Below are 21,226 nucleotides of genomic sequence, written 5' to 3'. Positions count from 1 at the left end.
AATTTCTTTTAATTGATTCATTTATCCATTCATTCACCCATTCATTCCCAAAATTAACAAAGAAAATATTTTTATTTATTTAAAAATAACTAACTAAATAAATAAACTTTTACTTTATTTATTCATTAATTAATTCATTTACAATTTTTTTTTTTATTTACCCCGATGAACAATGATTTGTTCAAGATTAAATGTACATTAAGTTACTTTTGGAACAGTACTTTTAGTACTTTTAAAAAAGGAAAAACATTTTCAGTAAAATATGTAAAGGAATTTTAGAGTTGACTGATATGTACATTTCATTAGATTTTATGTATTGCATTTTTTAATGAGTTGAATAATGACTGCAACTTAAATGGACAAATGGGACTGTTTATTATTGAAACAGAAACAATAAACAGCAAAATAAAATGAAAAACAGCAACATGTTTAATGTTTTATTGCAACAAAGAAGACAACATTTACAAAAAGACAATTAACAGAATATTCTAAGAGGATTACAATACATTAAATTAAAAGTATTACACTATAGAAAAATATAATTTCCAAAGTTACTTAAATAATTCAAATATATACCAACATCTTTCTTGAAAATAAAAAAGATGGTATATATTTTTAAATGTACATTTATGTAAATTGTATATAATTTTGCGAGTAATATGAATAAAATATGTATAAATAAATAAATAAATAAAAAGTACTTTTAACAAAACAACAGGCAATCCAAAACACAAAATAAGTGTGTAATTATTTCTTCAAATTGCTGACAAAATGAGCAATGGGGTGAAAAACCAACCTTGCAAGTTTATAGTTTATTAGGTGGAAATTATACAATAAGCGATTCTCATACTGTTATTGAAACATGTGATGACATAAAAATCACTGAATCTTTTATAACTTCTTCTTTCATACGAAATGTTCGAAGAACCGAGTCGTGGGAAATGAGTGCGCATGCGACCTCCCATCACTACAGTCCCTCACTGCATACTGTTCATAACATGCCCATATTTTCTTGTAGACGACTGAGAGACTATTGTAGGCATTTTCAGCAAAAAACTACATTTCCCTATGATCTCTCTACAATCAGCTGATTTTGCTGATGGCGGCTTCCCATTGGCTGAAGACCGTCACGAGGTGTTTGGGCGTAGTAGCGGAAAGATGGCAGCTGACACAGGCAGATACCGGAGCGCTGTCTCCAAAAGCAAAGACCCCTCCGGTTTACTTATATCTGTAATAAGGTGAGCACGAAATTTTTACAATGTCTGTGCCGGCCAGCTTGACTTTGACTGCGTTAAATCTTTGCACCCGGAATTTCTACGGAAAAAGACCAGAATGGATAACCGCTTAGCATGTTTGCTAACGATACATCCTGTCATTCTTTCATATTTTATTACACTTATGAATTGTATGACAAGTCTATCTTAAGAAACTTTCCTTTGCATAAACTTAAGTTTTTAGTTTGCTGTGAGGTCTTTTGAATGACACAGAGTTTGTAGGCATACTTCAAAACGTGTTTAAAAATGGACAGTGCTTATGTTTTGACAGGACTGAGTTTCAAAACAGATGGTACCTAGGGAACTGTTTACCTAAACAGCACTGTTTGAACATCATAAACGCAGTCTGATTATTTGTCTTGTTTGTCTACACTTAACTTAAATAACACAATCACAACATGCAAGTGCAATAGCGTTAAAGTACAAGAATAGAACATCTAATAGATTGCAGTGGAAAATGCAGCATGATATGAAAAATGTATTATAATGTATTATACGTAATATAATAAATATAATTAGTAGCATATTACGTAATAATATGTATTCACAGATTAGTTCTTGTCTGCACAGTTTTTTTTTTTGAGGCCAGGCAGGGAAAAGGCTGGAAGTTGTGTACATATTAAATGCCATTGCCAAGATATGACGGATCCGAAGAGAGCTATTTGAGGCCCTTATGGTGTAAAACATCTCAACTGATGATAGATGGCAGCCAGAACCAAATATAGTGTGGTAAAGTTGCTGCCTTATTGATGGATATAGTTACAGTACATATTCATGATTTTGGTAATGCGTGGTTGACTTGTAATGGACTTTTTGCCCAAATATTACATGCACAGCATCAAACCTTGTCTTTACATAAATTAAACCTTTTTTCTTCCATTGAGCACAGCTGAGCTGATAAGCTGTCAGAAATCCATCATTCTGCTTCACAGCTCTTTTATCTGCTTTTTACCCATCAGCCGTTTCCATTATGATGTCCTATGGGCAATCGAGTGAGGTCAAAAAAGAGCGAGTCTATGGGCCGAACCCATATCTACATGATCTGTGCTTCACTGCGAGCTTGAAGGGAATTTTCCCTACTGGATTCTGTCTCTCAGTCGTTCTTTCTATATCTTTCTTAGCTCCAGAGACTGGAATGAATGTAATGAGCTCTTTTGGGAGATTGTGCTGCCTTCTTTTACTCTGATTTTAAAGCCACACCACTGGAAATGAGTCTGGACAGACTTTGAGAGCTGAGCTGTGATGTCTGGCAGTCTGCGGTCTGGGACATTGTTGGATTGGCACCGGCCCCAGCGGGTCTCCTCGAGTGGGTGGGCGTCTGATGATGGATTGTTGTGAAATTGTGTTGTGATGGCCAAAAATCCAACTACATCTATCTGAAAGTTTGCAACATAATGATGACAGGATGAGTTTAGATTGAGTGCAGCCTTGGCTCTGGAAGATTTAAGCGTACTGCAGTCAATCACGATTTTCCAGTGTCAGAAATAGCATGAAAGCCAAAGCCAAGATGCTAGAGAAATGTCATGGGCATGTGTCTTTTATTATTGAATTGCATGATTATAGTTGGTATATTGCATGATTATAGTAGGTATATGTTGTCTTGGTTATACAATTTTTATATACAAAAAAAAAAAATATATATATATATAAAAAATTAATAGAATTTTTACAAAATAATTATTGTTTGTTTACTATAATTTCTTTTAATTGATTCATTTATCCATTCATTCACCCATTCATTCCCAAAATTAACAAAGAAAATATTTTTATTTATTTAAAAATAACTAACTAAATAAATAAACTTTTACTTTATTTATTCATTAATTAATTCATTTACAATTTTTTTTTTTATTTACCCCGATGAACCAGGCAAAGATGTAATAATATAATATTATACCGTATATGAAATTATTATTATTATTAGTAGTAGTAGTAGTAGTAGTAGTGTGTTTTTGTAAAATGTAACAGTTTGGTACAGTTTGATGTAGCATATGTTTGCTATTTTTTGGTCAGGACATTGTCCAGCAGTGAAGATGTGCAGGACCGAGAGACAGAGAAGGGCCGTCTGGAGGAGGCCTATGAGAAGTGTGACCATGATGTGGATGAGTTGATTGTTCAGCACTACACAGAGCTCACCACAGCCATCCGAACCTACCAGAGCATCACAGAGAGGATCACCAGCTCTCGCAACAAGATCAAACAGGTGTGCAACACATTCATCTGCATTCGGCAACACCCAAACAAGTGTAAATATGGGCAGCTTTCTGATTTGTCTGTGTGGTAGGGTTATTATATTATATTATATTCAGGTTTGCTGGGCTTCAGAGTGAATATAAAAGTGGAGCAAGATTTCACAAAAAAAGAGAAATAGTTTAATAGTTCTAAAATATTATTTTCACAGCATTAAAAAAAAAATTGTATGGGCCTATATAAAATATAAAAAATGTTTTAGGTGTACACGGTAAGAGACATGAGCAAAGCATACAATTAAATCTTTAATCCCAAAAAAATCATAATCATAACAGGCGTATCAGGTTCCCCTGTATAATAAAGCTAGGTTTTCTTTGTAACATTTTATAATATATTACAATAAGAACATTAAATAGCATCATATAACTTTTATTATTGTTATCATTTTTGAAAACAGTTGTGCTGCTCAATATTTTTGTGGCTACTGTGATGCATTTTTTACTTTAATAAAGAGTTCAAAAGTTCGAAAGACAATTTAATTGAAATAGAAATCCTTGGTAACATTATAAATGTCTTTACTGATGCTTTTTAATTTAATGTATCCTTGCTGAATAAAAGTATTGATTACAAATATGTATCTGTTTCTTCTTCACTGACCCCTGGAGAACCTTCAGGTTACATTGTTAAAAACCCTGATTTAAGGCAGATGCACAATGACTTAGTAATGTACTTTAATAAAATACTCACATAGCTGCCAATCGCATAGAAATACATCTTCATGCTGTCAGTCTGTTTGTTTATGGCTGATTGAAATAACTTCCTCATCACACAGGAATTCTTTTTTTTTCTCTCTGGTTAGCAGCTGGTGGTGTTGAAATGCAACTGCTGCTTTACTTTGTAGCCCACATAGTTCTGTGATAACCTACCAATACGTAAACACACACAAGCTGCATGCAGCCTGATATAATACTGGCTATAATACCCAGGGAATGATTTACATGGTGAGCCATCATAAAAGAATCATTAGGAATCACTAGTAATTGTCTTCGATGTCTGAAATAATATCCTTGTAAATTAGCCACTAAGCTCAGGTTTTAATCTACGGCAAAGTGTTTGTTTATCATCTTCTCCCCTGCTGCTGACACACTTGAAAATAATTATGCAAAGAACCGAGCAGAGCTGTGGAAGGAAAACTGTGAAGCTGATGCTTGTTTAATCAAGTGTGAACTTTCACCTTCTCCTGACATGGTGTGTGTGGGCTGCTCTCTGCTCAGGTCAAGGAGAACCTGTTGTCCTGTAAGATGCTCCTCCACTGTAAGCGAGATGAACTGAGGAAGCTGTGGATCGAAGGTGTCGAGCACAAGCATGTCCTCAGCTTGCTGGACGAGATCGAGAACATCAAACAGGTCCCTCAGAAGTTGGAGGCATGGCTGGCCAGCAAGCACTACCTGCACGCCACAGATATGCTGGTGAGTGTGTGTTTGAATGTGTTGATAGGAGAAATTTTATTCATTCCATGGTAAGTACATGCAACCTGTTTTTTTTTTTCAGCTTGTCCTCTCATACATAAAAATATTAAATTCAATATAGCTCTTTAATTTGAGCTTTGGACACTGATTAAATTCTTACAACCAATTTCATTGTGTGCTTCTTGGGATGCTTTGTTTAAAAAATAAATACATAGGTTTTTTTGTAAGAAATGAAATCCATACATGGGCAAAACTTTTAAACATTATAATACTATATAACATATAGTATATATACTATATAACATTTTTATAACATATATTTAAATATATATTTATATATATATGTTAAATGCAAATATATATTTTTTGCATTTAACATAGCAAAAATGCCAAATATTACATGATATTTTAAAGAAATGTCAAGCATAATCCTTTAGACGTAAAGATCTTTTAGATTATGAAAACGTAAATTTAGTTGTAATTTGACTGGTATTGTAAATATTTACACTATTGTTTAAAAGTTTAGGTACAGAAAGATTTTTTTTAAATAATGTTTTTTGAATTAAATAATACTTTTATTTAGCTAACGATGCATTAAGTGACCGTAAAGACTTTTACATTGTAAAAAAAATATTCAATTTCAAATAAATTCTGTTCTTTTGAACTTTATATTCATCAAAGAATCCTAAAAAAAAAAAAGATTTTTTTTTTTAAATAAAGAAAAGCACATAAGCATCTCAAGGCACAATACAAGTATCAAATTGTTACAGAATTAAGTGAAAAAAACAAAGCAATCATAATAAATGCCTACATACCTATGAACAAATATTTAAAAAAAATCAACATTTTTCACAACTGTTTTCAACAGTAATTAGAATTGTTTCTTGAGCAGCAAATCAGCATATTCGAATGATTTCTGCAGGATCATGTGACGCTGAAGACTGGAGTAATGAGTAATGGCTGCTGTAAATTCAGCTTTGCCTGGAATAAACTAACTGGAATAAATCAAATTTCAAAATATATTAAAATAGAAAGCACTTATTTTACATTTTAAATTTTTTTTAAAGAGAATTTCCAAAAAGAATCTTTTTTCAAAAAAAAAAAAAAGTAAAAAACCTTACAGACCCCAAACTATTGAACAATAGGGTGGAGAGTGACATGAAGTTATTTATCTGTGTCACCTGCGTGGTGTGTGTCAGGAGCATGTGTGCTAACTTAAACAGTGACTTATTCAGTTATGCAACTCTGGTCAGGTGATTCTTTCCCACTGCATTAACCAAACCTTATGAGTCTAAAAACATCATCAAAAATAAGAAGGAGCTGAATCTCCAGGTGTTTTTGTTTTTTTGGGACTTTTTCATCAGGTATTTGAACATTATTTCTTTGGGTACACCCACATCTCTCTCTCAACAGGGGAAATCAGCTGTGGTCAGAGATGACAAGCTTCCTTCCTCCCGCTCTCTCAGGTCTCTCAGGTGGTGGTCTCCTCCTGTGTGTGTGACTGTGTTAAATCTGACGAGAAGTATTGGGACTGCCAACAGAGATTTGACTGTTTCAATTTGCAACTCTCATCTGAAAACACTGTCCCTCACTTTTGTCTGTTACTTACATGAACACGCACACATACACATTTGTAACTCTCGTACCTGTCAGTCTGGTTAACCTCCCCAGTGTGTGCTATTCAGATGAGCTGTCATTCATTACCTCACATTTGTTGAATCGGCACTTTCCGCTCTTGATTTGCCCTTTCCTTTCCTTTCCTTTCCTTTCCTTTCCTTTCCTTTTTCCTTTCCTTTCCTTTCCTTCTTCCTCTTTCTGTCTTCCTTTCCTAGTCTCCATTTTCCATCTTCCTCTTTTTTTTCCTTTTCCTCTCTGTTTTTCTTTCATTTATGCTTTTCTTTCTTTTCCTCTTCCTTTCCTGTCCTTTTCTGCCCTTTCCTACACTTTCTGTTTCCTCTCCATTTTTCCTTTCCTTTCCTTTCCTTTCCTTTTTCTTTTGCTGTCCATAACCATTCATCTCCACATTCCTCTCACTTATTTTTCTTTCCTTCTCTTCTTCCTCTCCCTTTTTCTTTCCTTTTCTTTTTTTCTCTTATGTTTTCTTTTGTTCTCTTTTTTCTTTCTTTTACCCTTCTTCTTCATTTCCTTTTCTGTCCTTTACTTTTCCTCTTCCTCTCTATTTTCGTTTTTTATTTTTCCTTCTTCTTTCCTGCACTTAACCTTTCCACTCCCTCTCCATATTTCTTTCATCTCCTTTCCTCTTTCTATTCCTTTCATGTCCTTAACTGTTCCTCCTGCTCCATGTTACTTTCTTTTTCCTCTTCTCTACTCCTTTCCTCTTTCTCTTCCTCTCATGTCCTTAACTGTTCCCTTTTCTCTCCTTCTTCCCTTTCGTTTCCTTGTCCTCTTCCCGTCTTTAACTATTTTTCTTTCTCTTATCCTCCTTTACTAACCTTTCCTATTCTATCTCTTTGCCTCTTCTTCCCTCTCTCCCCTCTCCTCTCAAATCTATAAAAACAAGTATCTCAGTTGCAAATTGAAGTGTCTTCTCAACTAAACCAGGTTTGGCAATAAGACATGCAAACATGCACACTTACACATGCTCAGCTGATCCTGCAGGTATACGCTGTGGCTCATGCATTTCATTTGCATGAACAACTCCTTGACTTGTGTGACCCCTCCTCTGTCTGTCAAATGCGATGCAGTGATGGCCCTACAGAGCACTATTAACAGGCCATTAGCTGCCCTCTAATAAAGCACATTCATTCAGAGCCATTTTATGATTTATTCACAAAATAAAAACAAGCAGTAGCCACTGCAGGGTAGTTCAGTGCCGAGGGAGAGGAGAGGTAAAGGCAAAGAGAAGTAAAGACTAGAAATACAAGTTAATGCAATAAAAAAGAGCAAGAGAGAGAGAGTGTGTACGAGATTAAAAGAAGGATGGAAGGAAGAAGGGAAAGGTTGCATAGAAGATCAAGGCTCTGGGATATGTGAGCCAGGTCAGGTGAATGAAATGAGGAAATTGAACTTATCAACCTCACAACTGCTTCAGATTCGGTTTGCAAATGCGGCAGCATGGCAAGTAGCTGCTGATATGTGCAGATCCAGGACAGCATTAAAGCTAAGCCTGAGGGGACTACCTGGACTCGTTCTCCATGTTAAGTTGCATTTGTTCTTCATTTTTCTGCTTCAAAATCCCCTTGCACATGTGTATGAGAGAGGGAGGAGGAGATGAAAAACAGATACACAAAACAGAGCAAAAAAGCAATATACTTTTTAAAATTACGTTCTGTATCCACAGCTTACAACATTTTCTATGATGTGGAATATATATAACGTGTGTGTATTCATGTATATATGTATTTATTTATTAGGAATTTATTATTTATTAGGAATTTGTTTATTTATTTAATGATTGATTTTATTAGGTATTTTATTTATTACAGATTTAATTTACCATTATTTTATTTATTTAATTATTTATTTATTAGGGATTAAATTTTTTTAGGAATTTTAGTAATTCTTGGGAATTTTATTTATTATTAGGAATTTTACTTATTTCATATTATTTAGAGATTTTTGAACAAAAAAAGTAGTAAATCTATTAAATCTCTGTGTGCGAAAGAAATAGAAAGCTTATATATTAATTTTGTTTTCTGGGTTTTTGCATCATTTTCTCACTTTGTGTTCACTGATAAGCGCTGTCTCACACCTCATTCACCCAGCATACTTCATTATGCTCTCTGCAGGAGAGCCACACGCATTCAGCAGAGTAAATATTCAGCGCCACTGCGGTCCACCACACTGCAATCTCCCTCTTTTAATACCTTGATTGGACGAGAGTTGTTATTGTGCTTTATCGTTGTGGTTTTTGATGGGTGGGTGTGTTCTGTGCTATTATGTGATCCTGGAGCGCAGCTAATCTAGGTGGTTGTTTGACAACAGTGGATACACCTGGAACACTTCAGTTATTCGGCTACTAGCAATGGACAAGCTACATTGGGATTTGAGTTTCGAATGAACATGCAAAACAGTAGATACTAAGGACCCGAAGTATAGATGAACAGCCATATTTTATAACCAACATACAGTGGTCTTAATAAATATTCAGATACTTCACCACATTTAGAAATGTATGAAGTCACAGCATAAGATAACAAAATATCAAACCAAGTTCTACCGATTAAAAAAAAAAAGTTAATAAAAAGCACTGTTTTCAAGCATAACATTTCACAAAAAGAAGTTTGTTTGGTTCTAAATTAAAACAATAAATTATTATGTTCAAAATTAACATTTAAAAATATTTAGACTCTTTATGGTTGTAAATTAACTTTATTATGAACTGCTGAAGGTGGCTGACCTCAAACATCTGCTACAATTACATCGGGACAAAAAAAAAGCAAAAATGGCTAATAATTTTATTTTATTTTTTAAAAAAAATTTTTTTTATTTAATGCAATAAAATTCATACACTTTTAAGTGAGGCTCAAGTCTCCAAATATTTTTGGGGTCACTAAATTTGACATTCAACTACATTCCATCATTTAACATTTTTGTACGTAGACACACAGGCAGATGGAAACTTCAGCTGTGGTGTTGTGTTTGCAGGTTTCAGCGGTGGATTCTCTTGAAGGACCCCTGCTACAGGTGGAGGGTCTCGGCGACTTGCGACTGGAGCTCCACAGTAAGAAGCTCAACATCCATCTGGTGCTAATTGACGAGCTCCATCGACACCTCTACATCAAATCAACCAGCCGCGTGGGTCACCGAGGAAAAGACAAGGACAAGGGCCGGTGAGCTACTATGGCATGCTTTTGATAAAATATTATTTGATTGAGAAGTGCATGCAGCTGGGCGAAACTAGATCCTTATTGCTTGCTTTCAGATCAGTTCAAATCAAAGATATGTAGGCTTAGTATTTGGACCCAAAGTAGGTCAATAATATTACAAAACGTCAATAATATAAAATATCTTTCTAAGAACGTTTGATTCAGGTTGTGGCGGTAAACTGAATTTTGAAGCAATTACCTTCAGAGCTGGAAAGTCATTTCACTGCTTTAGATTAATTTACCTTCCCAGGTTAATGGTGGCAGGGCACACAACTCATCTAATTACAGTGTATGTACTTTTTTAAAAAGAGAGACGTGCTATCTTAAACCAAACATCCCATGAGTCATTGCTGTCTGATCATTAATAAGGATGTGGAATATGCCAGACAAAATAACTGATCAGACTAATTAAGAATCCAAGCCTGAATATATGGGGCAAAGCTGGCTTGAACCCCAGCTAGTTTGACGTTCTGAATAAACTTTAATTAGTCAAAGGGGTGACACTTAGAAAATGTGTTACGCGTCTTCACTAAAGTCTTTTTCTGGATCTCAGCATAGATCTGCTTCACGTAATTAATGACGGGTGTGATTATGCTATCTTGAAGGGAAATCACAATGTTAATTCTTTATTGAATGCTTTGTTCACCAGGGTCTTAAATCATTAGCTTGTTGGTAAACAAAGCCTCTCTGGCCCTGTTGCATTCTTCTCACCAGAGTCATGTAATTAGCTGATTAACGACTGTTCTCTTCCTGTCCCTGCATACGGGGCCTGGCCACCGTGGCTCTGATGCCGGCTTTCAGCACAGACAGAGATAAGTAATTCGCACCCTCGTGGATGAGCACGAGAGGAATGATAATAGGTTTTTGCTTTTCTCGATGGCGACACAGCCGCCCACGCGCGCACTGTCGCCGGGGGATTGCTGACCCCCTCCGTCAGCGTGCCGTGCGAACCGCCGCCGCCGCCGCCGATGCCTCTGCAATGCTAATTCTCATAGATTAGGCAAGGCACAGCGGTGTAGCGCATTAAGCTAATGCAGGTTGGTGACCCCCGCAGGGCTGAAGTGTGGAGTTGTTTGCAGTAGTGTTTTTGATCTCAGAATTGTGCGTGCGTGTTTGTCGCTCTTCCGCTGCTCTGTTTACGGCCATGTAATTATAGCGCGACGCTTTCATGAGGAGAAGTGATTTATTAGGCAGGGTCACGACGCGACTGCAGTTTTCTGGCAGGATTTTTATTCATTTCCTCTTTCTCATATGTGTTTTGCAATCTGCCTTGTTTGATTCTTCGTGTTCTGACCACTTTAATGGCAATGGTTTTGCGGAAGGTTCTCTGTTATTTTCATAAAACATTCATGGCTGCTCTTTTTATGAATGTTTAAACAATAGCTGCTGTCACTATAATAATGGTTACTATTTTGAAGACTGTAGTAACAGTAACTTTGTTTTTTTGTTTTTCAGGTCTGCTTCAAAGGATACATCTGTTTTGGATGTCGGTTTGTCCACTCCACGCAAGCTCACAGAACACTCACAGTTCAGCACCCCTGGAACATCCAGCAGTAAGAATCACTACAAATATACAGCAGTAGAAATTACTAAATTATTATATTTATAAATATAAATATAATTTAACTACTAAATATATTTAAAATGTATTATATATATAAAAAAATATATACAAATATTTTATTTAAATGTACTATAAGTATATATTTGCAAATACAATAAATTTACAATTCTATAAAATTATATTTAAAAATTTTAATGTACACAGTTTAGTTGTATAGATGAGTTGCATTTTCTGCTCATTTTCTGCCTATTTTCTCTTTTGGCCAAAAACCTTTTTTTTTTTTCTCCATAAAAATTTTCATTGGCTGATATTTTGATGTATTCAAAACTTGAAGACAAAAAAACATCCAAAGACAAGACAAAGTGACCATTAGCCAGCAAACGAGAGAAATAGAGTGCTACTTTTGCAGAGAGCGAGTGAATTAGAACTTGATTTAGTGGCTCATAATTTGAATGATAGATTCCTCTCTGCTGTACTGAAGGGAACAGCAGGTGTCCTGGCTGTTATGAAGCAAGAGGTGATTTTGTAGGGCCAGGTGCTCCATATTGTCTGCCAGTGTTCAAAGTGCTAATTAAATCATTAGGACACGTCTGACCAGTGTCACTGTGTCTATTAATATGACACTGGGGGCTGCCACAGACAAGAAAAGACTTGCAACTATTGCGTTCTGTGTGTTCAGGAAAGCATTTGCATGAACACACACTCCTATTATATGTCCATTGAGACGATCATTGTAATATACACACCAAAACTCAATGACATACCAATTTTCACTTTTACAATTACACAGTGACTCACACTTTCACTTGCACGCACCTCTAAAAAAGACCTGTGTCTGCACACACACAAGAACACGCACTCTCAGGTTTCATGATCTCAATACATCATGTTTCAGTAAGCATATTAACTGGTGCAGATGAGATACTCTCTCACATTATTAATCATGCAGCGCTGTCAGCACAGCGGGGGTGCGGGCCTCGTTATCCCTGCTCTCCTGTGTGGGGTGCCGACTCCACTGCACTCTGAGACTGTTATCAGACCCACCAAGCCACCCACAGCTGTCTGTTTCTCCCACACTGCCTCTGAGACATGTTGTCAATCGTCAGTACAACTATCGACAACCCTATCTGCCTGTCTGTCTGTCCATTTGTCCGTCTGTCTGTCTATCTATCTATCTGTCTGTCCATCTCTCTGTGTGTGTCTGTCTATCCGTCTATCCTTCCATCTGTGTGTCTGTCCATCCAACCATCCGTCTATCTATCTATCCAGCTATCTATCCATCTATCCTATCCGTCTGTGCATCCTTCAATCCATCCATCCATCCATCCATGGATAGATAGGATCCGTCTGTCTGTCCATCTATTTATCTGTCTGCTTGTCCATCCATCCATCCATCCATCATCCATCTGTCTGTCTGTCTGTCACTTTAGATGATTACTCACCCTTTTATTGTTATTTGCGTTGATTTTGCTAAAGCAGGTAGAAATGTCTCTAATTCACAGGACTATTGAGAAATTCTTGCGCTAGCTGCAGTTTTCTTCACATTACATGAAACGCTTGCAATTATTGCTGTCGCAGTGCTTTATGTGTGATCGGGTGACGCCATCAGACAACATTTCCCCTGCTGTGGAAGACGCTTCCCTTTTGTCACCTATTTTGTCTAATGGCCTTTTGCGCATCATTTGTCGGAGGTAATTGTAGTAATTATTTAGCAAGCTACAGTTGGTGGAGAGAAAAGAAAAAAAACCTGAGCCCATTAACTTGCCATAAACATTAAAATCATTTTAAACAGTCATTGGATTGGACGGTATTAGCAGACAGAAAAATAAGCACTTCACTGTACGATCTCTCCGTTGAGCAGGTGAATATGGAGAGGTGCATAATGCAGGTTTATTTAAGGATTGTGCTGATGCCATGATGAGAAGGGAGGAAATGATTATGAAATTAGGAAAGCGTGGCCCTGAAACATTGTGAAAAATAACTTGAAATGTATTTAAATTCCAGGCATTGTTGGTTCAAGTGAACCTACTGTAGATTTTCTATCATTTGGGTTTAATTATTAATATATTACTGTTACTTTACATTAATATTACTAACCTTTTTACCTGTAAAATCTCTCTGAGGAAAACGTCATTATAAATAAATTTAATAACATTAACATCTTAACAGATTGTTAGTACATATTCATATTTATTCATATATTCAAATTGGAATGCACATTAGTGACCTTTTAATAGTTATGTAATATTTAATGATTTAACAATTAGCAAACCATATCTTAAAGTTTTACTACCATCTGTGTGCTGTCAAGGTTGCTCGTATATTTATGTAGGTGTTCCATAAACCGTTCAGTCCATTCATGCTGCTGTAATTATATATTGTTGTAGTGTTCTTGATGGAGTGCATGTGTGTTTGTGCAGTGCGTGAGCTGCAGGAAATGAGAGAGGACTTGGACGTAGACCCAGAGGAGAACAGTGCAGAGTTCATGGGGATCCTGATCAAAGCTCTGGCCAAACTCAAGAAGATCCCGGAAACCATTAAAGCCATCATGGAGCGTCTGGAGCCTGAGCTCAAGCAGATCCTCAAGAGATCCACCACTCAGATCGCTGACCATGCCTACCAGAGAGGAGAGAACCTGGCACAGGACAACCAGCCCAGGTAAATGCTAATGGAATGATGGGGCAGTCTGCAGTGAATATCCATAATTATAGTCATACACCATACTACTGTTTCTTAGTTTATTGATTGATTGGCTGACAGAATATTATATGATGGTTAAGATATGTAGACAAGCACAAAAAACATTTTTTTAAATGTTATTATTATTTAGACATTTCATATCAGACATATTCATATCAGACATATTATTAAGACATTTAATTCAAACAGCCCGAATAAATGCTTGCATTTCCACAAATGAACACTGGGAAAAGTGTTTGTGAGTCTGAAATTCATGTTTTGTTTTGTCAAGACATGAGAAAACATTTGTGAATCTTAATGCATATTTCCAAATCTCATATTTTTTATTTGTGAATTTGTTGTAATTCTTGTAAAACTGTAAAACTTTGAATTTATTTAGGAACAAATACCACCACATAAATGAGGTGGAAGGGCAGATTTTTCTTTATAAAAATCATTGTTTCTGCATAACTATTCTTTTTATCTCCTGCAATATGCACAGCCATACTGAATAGTTGCTCAGTTTCCAATCGCTTGAAGCATCCATAGTTTTTACTTTGCAATTCTTTTAACGTGATATACTTCCTAATGCAGCTATATAACGAAAGGCGAGACTGGATTTTATCAGTTGGCGCTTGATTGATTATTATTATGATCAGCTGTCTCTTGAAGATTATTAAAACAAATTTATTTACATTAACATGCACTGACAAATCATGCACAGGGAGAGAATCATTTAGAAGTAAATGGGATCAGTTTTGATTTAATGTTGTCCTTAAATGATGTAGGAAATAAAAACTGCCAATGACAGTCACTTTAGAAGCAGTTCTCCCTCTTGCACTAATTTTGTTTTTAAGGGAAGCACTTTGGAAGGCATTTGTACTGAAGTGTGATTGGTTTCCGTTGTTTTCCTTCTTTATTGCGCTCTCTCTCGCTCTCTCACTTTACCCGATGATGGCTTGCTGGATATGGCATTCATACCTCCCTCATTTCCAGAAATGGTGTAATCCATAAAAGCGAGCGGCAGCCAGTGTCTGCTTAAGCATCGGCTCTAACAGAGAAAAACAAAAGCAAGGAAAGAAAAGACAGATAATGAAGGCTGTTAAAGAAACGCTCTTTACCTAAGGCTAAAATGAACTCTCAATCGCTTATTTTTCCACAGCCATTCTCTGGGTTTTAATGTTTGCTCTCCGCTCTTTTTTTTTTCCGGATGTGAGCTTCTAGTGTGTGAGAGAATATCCACTGACTTCTTCATTTTGTGCTTTTAATGAAATAAACGGGGGCTTTTCTTTGAAAGCTATGACATGGAAACTTTAGTAATATAAGAAAAATTTCTATTATTCGCAATTCTTTTGAGAAATGGTTATATATGTGTGGTATATATGTGTGTGTTTCTTCTGAATTTACTAATGTATCATTAAATGTAATTACCTTGATAAATAACTGCTGAATTAATATGGCAGTTCATAAATCTGTTTCCTGTAAGGTAAACCATCTTTGCCAGGGTTTTTTGTACATGAAAAGGCTCAAATGACCTGAGTGAAAATAAGGTCCCATTTTAACCATAGAGCAATTTCAGTGTTTACTTGTGTGTCTGTGCTAACGTGAAAGTTGAGGTTGGGCTCCGTTTCTATGGAAACCTCAACAGAAAAATGAAGTCACTGCTGCTTTACAGTTCACAGTGAAAAGTATGTCTTACATGTTGTCCTAACCAGGCGTGATGTGACATAGATTGTAGTGACAAGCAATTTTTGCCAAGTGACACAATCTGAGTCAATCAGAAGATATTTATTACATTGGACCAATGACAGTTTATAATCCTATATAAGTGTATATGTGTGTGTATTTCTAATCATGTACGAGAGCATTCATTCATTCGTTCATTCATTCATTCATTCATTCCATCCATCCAGTTACGACATCAACCAACAAACCTTGACCTCTTGGTTCAGATGCGTGTAAGTAGATAGTGTGCTTTGGGTTGGCTTTCTGCAATGCTTGTATGAAGAAGTGTTGTCCTGTATAATATGTGTTTACATGTTGAGTCAAGGGTCATGTCCTGTCCTCTGTAAATCAGGTTTAACATGTGTCATCATGCACCGTCTCTCACGTGAACATCCATCATCTTCCTGCCGTCCACCTCCCAGCAATCTTAATACCCTACATCATGCTGTCACCTCCAACCTCTTCATTCCACCGACCAGTGTTTTCTTCTGCCTCATTTTACTGGGACGAATGAGTAAGCTCCACAAAAGTCAGACAGATGTGTGTCCTCCTAGAGGACCCAGAGAGTTTGACAGATGCTGCTAATTGTTGTTGGTGAACAGCTGCCGCTGCTCAACAGGGAGATTCTGTCAGCACTTTGCTGCTGTCATGTTCATTAGTAACAGAGAATGGACCACTTTTGGCTCGCTTTTGGTGATGTAGAGGGATTTCTGACAGCCAGACTGACTGCAATGGTGGCTTTTTCGTGGAAAGCTTCTAGATTAGGAGTTTTCAAACTGGGGTCCAAGGACCCCCAGGGGCTACAAGGGGGTGCTGGGGGTTCTGCAAACAAACAGACAAACATAAAAGGTTAGCAAAATGTATATTTTAGGGCTGTAAAATTTGAATGAACCCTAATTCTAATAATATGATTAATGAAATATTTTAACACATTTGATACCGTTACCATTTCATTGTGCATCTGAAAACTGGTTAGAAATCAAGAAATTGATTTTGATTTTTTTATTCTATTGATAGTCCTAATGTTTTATTATTTTATACCCATTTAAAAAAAAAAATTCTCTCTCTATCACCCTCTTCAGGTTGGTGCTGGAACTGCTTGAGCTGTTGTTTGATAAGTTGAATGCAGTGGCCCAGGCTCACAGTGTGGTTCTCAGTCACCTACAGCAGATTATCGTCTCTCCCAATGGAGCACAGGAAGGGATCAAACTCTATGAGCAGGCTGATGTCTATGCCAAGATCCAGACCGTCCTACAGGTCAGTCCCTGAAGAGTCATTCAGTAAAGCAGATCCAGCAAATTGGATGATATATTTGGAATCTAAAAGATTGCAGTGAAATATATACAATATGTAAACGTGGATTTTGCTAGAGGCTATTTTGACCACCTAGCAATACCCTAGCCACCACATAGCAATGTATTAAAAACAATTGGAAGCACTTTCTTCAACATATAAGTCATAGCAACTCCTTGGCAACAACCCAGTGCTGTGACTTTCAGTCTCTCAGGCTGTTATTCAAAGCAGAAACATGCTATTAACTGTTATTTACAGGTAACTTATAAACAGAACGTTATTAGCTGTTTCTTGTAACTCTTCTGTTAAGACTGTAAAAGTTCGGTATTTCATCCCAAGTGTCATGTTTAATTGGAGTATGTTAATGGTAAAATGTTGATCTTTTAGTGTGTGTTTTGAGGCAGGTGAGATTGCCAGCTGTTCATGTAACCTTTGAGAGTCTCTCAAGAGGTCCAACATTGAGTGTCTGTTTGTGTGTTTGAAAAGCACCTGCTGGAAATCCTGCTGCAGGTTTTTATCTCATGTGATTTGTATGTTTACACTTATTTTTTGTTTTGTGTTTTGTTTTGTGTGCTTTGCTTTGTTTGGTGCTTTGTTGTGTTTTGTTTTGTTTTTAGCAATTGAGAAATTCGTTTTCAGAGTTAGGCCAGTCTTCTTTGATTCAAGTGGCAATTTAGATTCATGTTTGGTTTGTTTTGTGCTTTGCTTTGTTTGGTGCTTTGTTGTGTTTTGTTTTGTTTTTAGCAATTGAACAATTCGTTTTCAGAGTTAAGCCAGTCTTGTTTGATTCAAGTGGCAATTTAGATTCATGATTCACTAGATTCCCAAGATCAATGTTACAACCTCACATCATATCTTGTTTTCCCTCTTAATATTAACCATAAATGGAGAATAGTTCTTTTGGTGTGTTATACAATGTCGACTCGCATCTATCTAGAATTATTTTCACAAGCAATTTTAAAACCGTTGTAGGTACAGATGGTCAAACTAATTGAAAATTCAGATTCAAAGACATTGTAAAAAAATGAGACCTCATAACCTTATCATGTCCATATTATTCTCTGTATTCACTGTTTTTCTTCCCTTAAAGAATTCCATCTCTTTACATTCTCTCTCCCTGATTCTCATTCCATGTGCGCTCTTTCAAAGCATTGTTTATCAGCTGCATGCTAGAGAGGATCCAGTCATAGACACAGGAATCAGGAGAATGAGGGGAGAGAAAGAGAGATGGGAGTGGATGTGTAGCTGGGAAATGAGTAAATGGGTCATCACTCCATCAAACAGGGTGAAGAGTCAAACTGTTACCTTGTACTTTCCTCCTGTCTTTTTTTAAACTACTCCTTTCAAAGCAGTCTGTAGAGAGTGGTAACGAAAGAACAAGCTTGGCCCTGCCAACTGTTGCTAAGGCCCCGCTGAGCTCTTTGCAGACCCTAAGTAACGAGATGCATCTTTCCGCGAGGTGACTACAGAAGTCAAAATATGCATTTAACTGCAGTGTGATGAGGGGTTTGACTGTGTGCACATGTACTGCCTCTTTTTTCGGCATTCATTAGCACAAGCACCTCACACTCTAGCTAACAACAGATTATTTTGTTTATTTGAGGTTTTCCTAATCAATTGTGTTTTCGCTCTCCTCTTGATCTCATCTCTTCTTCCCTTCTCCTGACTGCGACAGCATTTTGTCATTTCAGACTAGTTCACATTCTCAAGCACAGACGCTTCCCCCTGAAATCAAGTACTAGAGCCCCAAATCTGAACCATCATAAAAATGCACAGCATCTTCTAGGGGTGTGCGATATATATGGTTCAATCGCAATGACTCACTTATTAACAGTGATTTGCTGCCGCCTGCTGGCGGTTTTAATTTCAAATTTCGGCTTTTTCTTTCTATTCTTTCTTCAGCAAAATATCGTCTAATTATCGTTATCGATAAAATCCCATAAAATATCGAGATATCATTTTTTTGTCAGTATCGCACACCCCTAGCATCTTCTAAAGGCACTCAAAAAAGCAACTTCCTTTCTGTTTTCTCTTTAGAATGAAGATTGTGTGAGAGTGATGACACATAGACTGCAGTCACATTTCTTTTTTCTCTTCTCTTCTCTTCTCTTCTCTTCTCTTCTATCTTTATCTATTTTTCTTTCCTTTTGCTTTTCTATTTCTGGCCTTTCATTTCTCTATTTTTTCTGTCACTCTTTTTTTTCTCATACAGTGACACTCTTGAGTTCTGGTATCAGGTGCTGATTGTGTTATCAGGTGTGACTTACGTAAACTTCAGTCTCAAGTGAGAATGATGGTCCTGTTCTCATGCACTGATGCACCTGATGTTCTTGGTGTCATTTTTTTGGGTTACCTTCACGATAACCTCTTGTTCTCTTAGGTGTCGATGAGACCCCTGTCTCTTAATACCGAACTTCTGTTCCCAAGTTTTCTCTGTTCCTGTGGGAGACAGGAATCACTTTGACCTTTCCATTACACTGAAGACACGAAGGCCATGGACAGATGGACCTGAGAGACATGTTATAATCTTTATTTCTTTCAGTTCCTGGCTCTTTGAGCTGTGGCTCGGCCATTTCTGAAGACAGGAGAGCAAAAGTCTGAGAGTGTTAGAATCCATATTGAGCTTGTAAACTAAGAGTAAATAGTTATTGACTTTTTGGAGTGGCTGTTGACTGAAATTTTGCCACTGACAGACCAATCCTGAATTTGTCCTGCATAATTTTATCCCTATAAATACCACAGAAAAAGGGACAAAACTGGCAGTGGTAGTTATAGGTTTGGTTTTGATAATGTGTTCTTACTGTTTCTTTCATCCCCGTAGATTTTGGTATTCATATAGAATAGATATTTGATTTTAATTTACGATTTATTTGACCAATCCTGGATATATTTGAAGTATTAATTATTGGTATGTTTTGATGAATGTTTTCTTAAAGTAATCTTCTTAGTCACAGTAGATATTAGTATTTATATTGAAGAGATCTTTGAGTTTGATCTTAATTATTTTATCTTATTTGATCTTATTATCTTAATTATTAATTATTGGTATATATATATATATATAATTTTTTAAATAAAGTTAAGTTACTTATTTCTTACCCAGTTCCAAGTCCTGCTGCAAGACTTTGTATCCCGTAGTTAAGATGATAGCGCTCGTTGTAATCTCCCTTTTTGCGTTGTATTACTGTTCCTCCTCCTAAGCCTCACGGTCTTGAGCCCAGGAATGATGGGTAAGAGGGTGAGGGGAACAAGAGCGTGAAAGGGGGGAAAAAGAAAGGAAATTACAAACTTTCCACTTTGACAGCTTGTTTAGATTTAGTGGGAGCCACACAGCCTCAGAGTAATTGGATTATACAGTGTTAGTGAGGCGTTTCATGCCCTGACAGTGATTAGTCTGGCAGCGGAGGGAGAGGCAAAGTGCTTCTGTTTCATGTCGGCGAGATAGACAGACACATGGCCTCTAAATGAGCTGTTGTGTACCAGTCTAAATGATCTATTGTAACTGGCCACGGCTTGCATATCGCTTGTGGATTTGAAAGATTTCCACCACAGGGTTAATGATCATAACAGTTCATTTCCATGTTTTAAAACCCAATGTTCCTTTTTTCCCCCCAGGCTTTGTGGTCGAGACATGCTGGTTGTTTTGAAAAGCGCCACTCTTATGTTCATTAATTAAGTAATTATGCATTCTTTTGTGATGTGCATCTCTGTAATAGCAACGCCGGTAGTGGACCGTACTGAGTATCGCTGATGAGAATGCTAATGACCCAGACGTAACAAGATGCTGCTCCAAGCACTGAGCTCTCACTGCGATATGTTATATCTACATTGAACTAGAATATATCAGAAGTGCTGGATACAATGGAGGATGAGGGGTAGAAAATGCTCAGTGAGGCTTTTGAATCCATAGTCTCTACAGTGTATCACCGATGAGGTCAGCTTGTGTTTTTAAAGAAAGGTTATTGGCTTTCTGGAAGGAAGGGATTATTTTCCCATGTCTTAGACTTGAACAAATGTGTTCTTTTAGCACAGAGGCTCACACTCATTTTTTTGTCTTGTTGTGTGTTTTACTTTTGTTTTTATTTGTTTTGTGTTTTTTCTTTTGTTTTGTTTTGTCTGGTCTTGTTTTTCCTTGTCTTTTGTTTTGGTTTGTTTCGTCCTAGTTTGTCTGGTTTTGTTTGGTTTATCTTGTTTTGGATTGTC

General features: G+C 36.6%; 1 protein-coding gene across 1 annotated transcript in view; it reads left to right on the top strand.

Annotated features, from left to right (window-relative positions):
- The first annotated feature begins 1,140 nt into the window (after positions 1 to 1,140).
- The window catches only part of LOC107729851 (exocyst complex component 4-like), a 42,635-nt gene continuing 22,549 nt past the window's right edge, over positions 1,141 to 21,226 (top strand). The window contains exons 1-7 of the mRNA XM_016540563.1: positions 1,141 to 1,238; positions 3,288 to 3,477; positions 4,739 to 4,933; positions 9,542 to 9,726; positions 11,218 to 11,315; positions 13,747 to 13,984; positions 16,813 to 16,987. Coding sequence (XP_016396049.1) covers positions 1,159 to 1,238; positions 3,288 to 3,477; positions 4,739 to 4,933; positions 9,542 to 9,726; positions 11,218 to 11,315; positions 13,747 to 13,984; positions 16,813 to 16,987 — 1,161 coding nt within the window. The 5' untranslated portion in view covers positions 1,141 to 1,158. The remainder of the gene's footprint in view (positions 1,239 to 3,287; positions 3,478 to 4,738; positions 4,934 to 9,541; positions 9,727 to 11,217; positions 11,316 to 13,746; positions 13,985 to 16,812; positions 16,988 to 21,226) is intronic.

Source organism: Sinocyclocheilus rhinocerous, unplaced genomic scaffold, assembly GCF_001515625.1.
Source record: "Sinocyclocheilus rhinocerous isolate Xijiao unplaced genomic scaffold, SAMN03320098_v1.1 scaffold848, whole genome shotgun sequence".
Taxonomy (NCBI): domain Eukaryota; kingdom Metazoa; phylum Chordata; class Actinopteri; order Cypriniformes; family Cyprinidae; genus Sinocyclocheilus; species Sinocyclocheilus rhinocerous.
Note: the sequence above shows the minus strand (reverse complement) of the source record. Positions and strands in the feature narration are given on the sequence as shown.